At 35.9% G+C, this 8,059-nt stretch overlaps 1 protein-coding gene and 1 pseudogene across 1 annotated transcript; one reads left to right on the plus strand and one right to left on the minus strand.

Annotated features, from left to right (window-relative positions):
- The first annotated feature begins 676 nt into the window (after positions 1–676).
- Positions 677–4,835, plus strand: LOC107934413 (BTB/POZ and MATH domain-containing protein 2-like; annotated as a pseudogene).
- Positions 4,836–4,861: 26 nt separating this feature from the next.
- Positions 4,862–6,667, minus strand: LOC107934414 (EID1-like F-box protein 3). The gene is made up of 2 exons (XM_016866843.2): positions 5,266–6,667; positions 4,862–5,038 (listed from the first exon to the last, which is right to left on the minus strand). Exon 1 carries the CDS (start codon positions 6,165–6,167, stop codon positions 5,307–5,309), a length of 861 nt encoding a protein of 286 aa, XP_016722332.1. The 5' UTR covers positions 6,168–6,667; the 3' UTR covers positions 4,862–5,038; positions 5,266–5,306.
- Between the last annotated feature and the right edge of the window lie 1,392 nt (positions 6,668–8,059).

Consider the following 8,059-nt stretch of genomic DNA (forward strand, 5'->3'; position numbering starts at 1 on the left):
GTTGGGTTCTCTTTTTTACTTTGTGTGGATTTTATCTAGTTTTTTCCAAATTAGTCCGGCTTTTATCCGATTCTTTGTTCATTACTTAACATCATAGTTAATTAAACATACATTTGTGTTTGTCTTATACTTTTCTTGTATTGTATACTAGTGAAACTTCAAAATAAATAAATAAATAAGTAAAAAATTTAAAAAGTTGAACTTAAAATTGAAAATGTATGTTTCGAGATAAATCTTAAAACTTTACATAAATTTAATGTGTAATTTTATATGTGAATTTTAATATGGTACAATTATACATATAGAACTATGATTGTGGTTCAAATGTATACGTGAAACTTTAATTTTGATTCAATCATATATATTCAAAGAAATAGATATATCAATTTATTTTATATTGGATAAATATAATTATTTACGTATATAATATATAAACATATAATTGTGTTATATTAATAATTGTGTTAATGATTTTCGAGCATTAGATCAAATCAAATTTTCATATATAAAATTACACATTACACCAAAGTTCATGTATAATTTTGAGATTTAACTCAGATATTAAATTATAATAAAGAGACTAAATTCATAAAAAAGATAATTTATAGGGACCTTTCATAAAATTTTACCTAATAATTATATTACGTATGCCAATAAAGTCATCATCTTCGATGAAGCTTAGTAAATTCAGTCTCAGATTAACAGAAAAAAGAAAAAAAAAAACCCATAAAATTCCTCAAAGAAAACCCTCTCTTCCCGCGAAAATCCTTCTCAATTTAACAAGAGGAGGAAGTTTTTAAAGCCTTTTGCAATAAAATTTTGTTGGAAAGGGCTCATGGGAAGGGTTCTACGTGAAACACCGAATCCACCATTGTCGTCGTCGGCGGAAGGCGCCACCACGTCGTCGACGTCGGTGATGAAGACGTTGAACGGGTCTCACCACTTCAAGATCACGGGGTACTCGCAATCGAAAGGTACGGGGGTCGGAAAATACATAGCTTCCGATATGTTCATGGTGGGTGGGTATTTGTGGGCGGTCTATTTTTACCCCGACGGTAAGAGCCCCGAAGATAATGCCGCGTATGTTTCGTTGTTCATTGCTTTAGCGAGCGAAGGGACGGACGTTAGGGCGCTTTTTGAGCTCACCCTTTTGGATCAGAGTGGGAAAGAGAGGCATAAGGTGCATAGCCATTTTGGAAGGACGCTTGAAAGCGGTCCTTATACTCTTAAGTATCGTGGCAGCATGTGGTAAGGGTTTTATTTTGCAATTTCAATTGGAATTACAGGGTGGGTTTTTGGGTTTTACGATGAATTTTCTTTAGTTGATTGAAATTTTGGTGGGTTTAATCTTTATTCTTCTTTTGTGATTTTTATCGGGGTTTCAATTATCTTGCAAGATAGTAAGAACTGCATAATGGGTTGTTCTGGCTCTTGTGTTTGTAATCTTCAGGTTCACTTTGTTGTTTAAGGCTAGAGTCTAGATCCTCTTCTCTTTTTTTTTTTTTTACATTTATTGAGCTTTACCCTTTATGTTGGTTCTTAGGTGGCTAGGATGTTTGCATAACAAGTTTGTTGCCTATGAAATAGCAATATAATTGTGGGAAATTTTGGAGGAATAAATTAGCTTCATTCTTGTGACATACTTTTTTTATATATGAAAAGAATTTGGAGCAGTTGGCAAGAATATAACTTCACATGAATTATGCTAAAATTGGCTATTGCACTAGATTTTGTTAGCCACTATGCTGTTTCTCATGTACATTCTTATGCATTGTGTTTTGCTCAGTACTTGTTCTCCACCTCATTTCCTGGCTGACCTTAATTGCTATTATTATTAGTATTACTTTTTTGGTCTTTCTTTCCTTCTCCTAATCTTATTAAGATTCCATGACTTGTGAATTTCGATTTATTTTGAAATACATGTAATATATTGAGTAGAGGTTGTGGGGATTAGTGAGAATAAAGCAAAGTTAATTCAGTCATATGTCTGCTTTTATATATATATATAAACATGTGTTCTTTTCCGTTTTTTGGTTTGATACTAGTCATGTTTGGACCAGGGTGGTATTCAAGTAAAACCTTCCTAATAGTGATGGCTCAAGGATTTGGACTCAGTCCAAATGCTTGGGCAAGAAGTCTACTCCACTTCTTCCAACCATGCTTTTTTTATTTTGAGTTTAGCATGTCTATAAAAATTACTTCTTATTAAAGTGTTCTATTAAATTTGAAGGATTTCAGTTTTTTTTTTTTTAATTTTTTGCATATTGCCTCCTGTTTGACTGTTTGTGTAGACATGTTTTTCTTCAAAGCTACACTTGTATCTGGTTTCTTTTATGCTCCATGTCGATCCATACAGTTCAAACTTACTGCAGCTTGTTTAATTTGGCATCTTCGTAAAGCATTTGGTTGCAATCAATTATACATTGTTGACCAGGACATATGCAACAACATTATTGCTAGCCTAATCGAACAATTCTATAGTATTGATTACTTTACTTTTTTGATTGTTCATGATGTCTGACCTTTACTAACTAGATGATAAATGTTATTAAGACATATGTGGGTTGCGTTATATTCGATTTCGGTCTTAGCCTCTTGGCCCGTAGGTTCTTAGCACCCAATTTCTGTAGGGGGATTTGCCAAGTTCCGGGGTTTGACTCCTCTTGTCTTCCCCCTGAAATGAACAAAAAGAAGAAGCATATTTTATTTGTTTCCCTCATTTCTCTTGGTATATGATAACCTTTGGTGAGTAGTAAAGTAATTAGTTTGATTTGCTGCAGGGGATATAAACGGTTTTTTAGAAGAACTCTTCTCGAGTAGTCAGACTACCTCAAAAACGATTGCCTCTCTGTTCATTGTAGTGTCGGAGTTGTTAAGTCGCATACAGAAGGTCCTAAGTTCTACTCCATAGCTGTTCCGCCTTCAAGAATCGGTCATCATTTTGGACAATTACTAAAAACTGGAAAGGGAACTGATGTTAGCTTTGAAGTTGATGGGGAAGTCTTTTATGCCCACAAGTTGGTACTTGCTGCACGTTCGCCTGTGTTTAGGGCACAACTTTTTGGTCCTATGAAGGAACAGAATACAAAGCAGATAAAAGTTGAAGATATTGAAGCTCCGGTTTTTAAGGTTCAGTCAAATACCCCTCTTCTTATGTTGGACAAGAACTCATGCTACTTCTTGACCAATGATAATGCATTGGTGATGGATGCAAAGCATTAACCTGCTGTGGATAGCATACACTGCCTCGGATGCATCATGTCAACTCCATTGATAGCATGCCTGATGTTAATAATTAGTTCTTGGAAACTTCTCCATGCAAATTATATGCTGGGGTGGCTGATGCTTATGCTTTTGAAGTCAATTTGTGGCATGTACTGTCTTAATCTTTTAGTTAATTGCTTCATATAACGCACATGTAGATCGTCAATGGTTATACACAACAGTACATTCCTGAATGTGCATTTCTTTACCTTTCTAAAAATAATGATATTCGAGCTTTATTTGAAGGCTACAAAATATTTTACTCGTCAAGCTAAAGCAATTTGACTATATAAAGTACGCAATTTATGGTCCGGGTTGCTTATACAGTATTATCTCTATTGACTATTCCTTATTTTACACTTTGCAGGCCCTACTTCACTTTATGTACTGGGATTCTCTACCTGACATGCAAGAGCTCACTGGTCTCGACTCAAAGTGGGTGACTACATTGATGTCTCAGCATCTGCTTGCTGCCGCAGATAGGTATGGACTAGAAAGGTTGCGATTGCTCTGTGAGTCCAATCTTTGTGAGGATGTTGCCATTAACACTGTGGCAACTACATTAGCCTTGGCCGAACAGCACCATTGTTTCCAGTTGAAAGCTGTGTGTCTCAAGTTCGTTGCAGTGCCAGAAAATCTAAGAGGTGAGTGTCTCTTTATGTTTTGATATGTACATCAATGTTGAATCAGGGCTATCCATGCCCAAAAATAATTGCTTTTAGATAGAAGGCATAGCAAGTTATCATATAGCTATTCTTAAGTTTGTCTTCTTGTTATGGGTCATAAATGCCACAGCTGTTCTCACATAGAAGCCCCATATAGCCGGATTGTGTCTTAGCCCTCGGGATATTATGCAATCATTCTTCATGCAATTGAACAAAGCACGACCTTAGGGTTTTCTATCTCGAGCTTTTATCATATATTGTCGAACTTGAAACCCTTCATTCAAGTACAGGTATTCTGAATGTCTCATTTGGGATTTCATCAAGTCATACAACTGCAACTGCACTTTGGTTTATACCATCTTCATGTCAACATCCATAATCTTTACAAGATTCATCCAACTCTTAGGTTTCTCTTGACTGAACCCTCAGCGTTTTTCTTTTGTCTTGGGCAGCTGTAATGCAAACAGATGGTTTCGTGTACTTAAAGGAAAGTTGCCCATCTGTCATGACCGAGCTGTTGGAGTATGTGGCTAGAGTGATTGAGCACTCGGTGTATGTATGCAAACATGGGATTGAACCCGTCTTTGATGGAAGTGATGCAAATGGTAGGAGGGTGAAGCAACGGCTATAGTTACAGCTTGGTACAGTTTCCTTACTAATTAAAAAGAAAATAAGAAAGAAGAAGATATGAATGACCAAAAATAGATGAAAATACAATTGGACTAGAAGAATTCCTTTTTCTTTTTTTAATTTTATTTCAGTGTTGTAAGCTTGGGTATGTGTAAGAGATGTAAATTTAGTTGTTCCTTTGGTTGCTCTGTATTGGGAAATGATATTTCCTCATTACATATTTGCGTTGTAGTTGTGTTTCATCTTTAAAATATTTATATATTACTTTTAATAGGATCTAAATCTGTATGTTCAATAATGCCTTTTAATTGAATTATTAGGTCTACTTCATTCAATATATGTATATCGAAGTACAGAAAAAGGGGGCCAAATGACCCCAGATACAAATCTGACCAAAATGAAGTCATATGGGATGAAAACATGACGCTAGCCTTTGTATTGTAAAACTCGGAGTCTCCGGCGGTCGTATTATTAGTGGCCTGTGGAAAGATAAAGACCAAAAATGTGTGAAGCTAAGAGGTGAAGATGGTGAAATGGTGAAGATGCGTAGTTGACATTGAGGTGATAGAAATCATAAAATTTGGAGAATGAACTATGATCCACGTGTGAGGGCACAGAAAATTAAAAATTGAATTAAATAATGCATTAACGCAACAATTAAATCGTTTTTAACACTCGTAAGATCAAAAATCTTATCTCTACTTACAAGTTAAGCAATTAATTGGTGGGGTCCACCCCCACCGTGTCTTAAAACATTAACGAGCTCCTGCTCCCCGTGCCATTTGTCACCTTCTCATGCTTCTTATATGCTTCCCCATTGAAATCGCCGCCGTCCTCATCCTCCTCTTCCTCCACCTCCTCGCAGTTTTCTTCATCCGACGACAGTGGCACTAGCCAACAAGTCCCATGCAAGTGGCCGTTCACGCAAACGAAATACTCCAATCTCCCGTCACGTGACCCCAGTCGCCGAGCGGCGCTCTTGGGAACGAGCCGAGCCGCTGTCATGCTCCACACTCGGGTCCCGCAGTAAGGACACCTAACCCGGTCGTCGAACGCTACTTGCCGTCCGATCAAGAAGGCTCGTGTGTTGGACCTGAGAAATCCCCGAAATACCCCTCGGTAAATCCCTAAATCGTCTTCTTTATCCCCCACTGGGTGCTCGCACGGGTCACTGACGAACAACAGATCCGCCCGACATTTTTTGGTCAAGAAGCTCCGACCCGAAGTCTTCGAGAACCGAGACGCACCCGCGAAATGACCCGGAGAAGGCCGACTCAGTTTGAAATTGCGAGTCGACTCACAACCACAACAGAAAAACATGAGCTTCGCGAGAGCATCCCATCCACCACCTATTCTCCCATTAGGTGAGCCGTTAACCAATGCCGATACCATGCGAGGCGCTCGATATACACAGAGCTTCCGCCATAATAACCGTTTCGCTATAGCTCGAAGCTTACGGTTGACTGAAGCGGTCAAACAAAGGACCTGCAAATCCCATTTTATTGACTCGAAAACGAGTAACAGTACACACTCGTTGAGTATCCCCGAGTCATCCGACTCGGTTTCTTGACTCAGTGGATTAAGTCTTCGTCTCTGGGCGGCACTCATTTCTTTTAGGGGGCGGAGGAGGTTCGGGGGATAGTGATGGTAATTTAAAAGCGCCCAAATACCAGTGTCTGAAACTCGAGCGAAGGACACGTGTCGAAACGGAAATGGATGATTTATTGCCCTAGATCATGGGACACGTGGTGTGGTACCATTGGGAGCGTGTGACGCGTGGTGGATTTGTATTGCTGCGATGCAGGTGATCGAGGACCGAGAATAACGTCAGCTGGTAAATTGAGATGTCAGGATCAGCCTCCACGTGTCCATATGCTTCCCCCGAAATACGAGATATCTTTTTCATGCCTCGATAATATCTAGATGGCTCAAACTTCAACGTGTTGGATGCAAGTTGAGTGCTCTTTTCTTTCCCTAAATAAAAAATGATTTTTTTTGGTTAATTTATTATTTATGTCAACTTCAAAAAAAAATCTATACTATAAATTAATAAACATAATGTAGCCTCTACTGTTACACATCAATTTTGAAATCCTCGATACCAATGTTTTCTGAAATTTCACTCCTTACGTTAAATCCCTTCTATTATGGATTTCATTAAGCTACTCTCTATTCTTAATTAATCCATCAAAAGAATAATATTAGGTCTTTTTTTAATAAATTATAATAACATGACAAAATTCAAACAAACAAAAAGACTCGAACCTAGGTCACATCTATAACTATGAATTAGGAGTTAACGAAGCTAAACTAACTTTTTGTGTTGGTTGGGATAGGAGCAATTTATTACATTATGAGGTTCGAGGCACCTTTTCAGCATAAATGGGTGCCCACTCGTTTATAGGCATAGCTCATAAATAGATTCTTTACCTTTTTCCGAGCTTTTCAAAATTAAATTGATTCGCGGATAAGTTATGATTTTGATTTTTTTTTTATTACTAGTTGACTAATGTAGAATGAAAATATAAAAAATGATAAAATTAAATAGTTGAGTGATTATTTTTAATTATTTATAATTAAGAGATAAAAAAAATAGTTGAGTAATCTCTACTGTAATTTATTTTTAAAATATAAAAAATAATTTATTTGACAGTTCAATTAGTTTTTAGTCTAGATAAATTAACTTGTACCAATTCTCAATTTAATTGGCCCGAAACAGTTCTCTAAATTAATTTCCAGTCCAACCAGCCAACCTAAAGAAAGGCATTTGATTGACTGAATTTTAATTATTTTCTATAAAATATAATGATTTATTTAATTGAACCAACAGATCGATAACTCAACTGATTCGTTCATGACAAGAAACAAAAATGAATCCAATGCAACAAACCTCTGTTCAATTCTATCCCAACCCTTCGTATGATTGTATTAACAATCTTTTATTTCTAATTTAGCGAAATTATATTGATATAATTAGTGCATATTTTAAATAATCTCAAGTCATCTTTTGAACCAAAAAATAAATAAAATAAATTAATTATGAATACCATCCCTCGATTTTACAAAAAAAAAAAAATAACTTAATAGCAAGATTCAATACTATTATTTAATTAAACTAACATTTCAATTTTGGATTAAATTTTTAGTAAAAACTAAAAAGGATGGATTTCATAATTAGAGCGAAAAACGTGGGATGGCTGCTAAAACCACAAAATCTTTTCATTTCCTATCAATTTTACTAAATATGTGATACATATTTTGATTAATTAATGTAGAAAAGAAAAGAAAAAACAAACAAATATTGTGGCTATTTCGGCCTACAACAATAACATTTATGTTGCCATTTACTTTGCTTTCACACAAATATCTCATCCAACATCAAGTTTGTAATTTTGTGTAAAAAACAAATGAAATAGATAAACTAACATTTAGTCCCTAAAGTTGTAATTTTTTTCTCATCTACATTAATTTCTTTCTTCAATTTGGTTCATGAACTTTGT

The sequence above is a fragment of the Gossypium hirsutum genome, chromosome D08 (genome assembly GCF_007990345.1).
Source record: "Gossypium hirsutum isolate 1008001.06 chromosome D08, Gossypium_hirsutum_v2.1, whole genome shotgun sequence".
Lineage (NCBI taxonomy): Eukaryota > Viridiplantae > Streptophyta > Magnoliopsida > Malvales > Malvaceae > Gossypium > Gossypium hirsutum.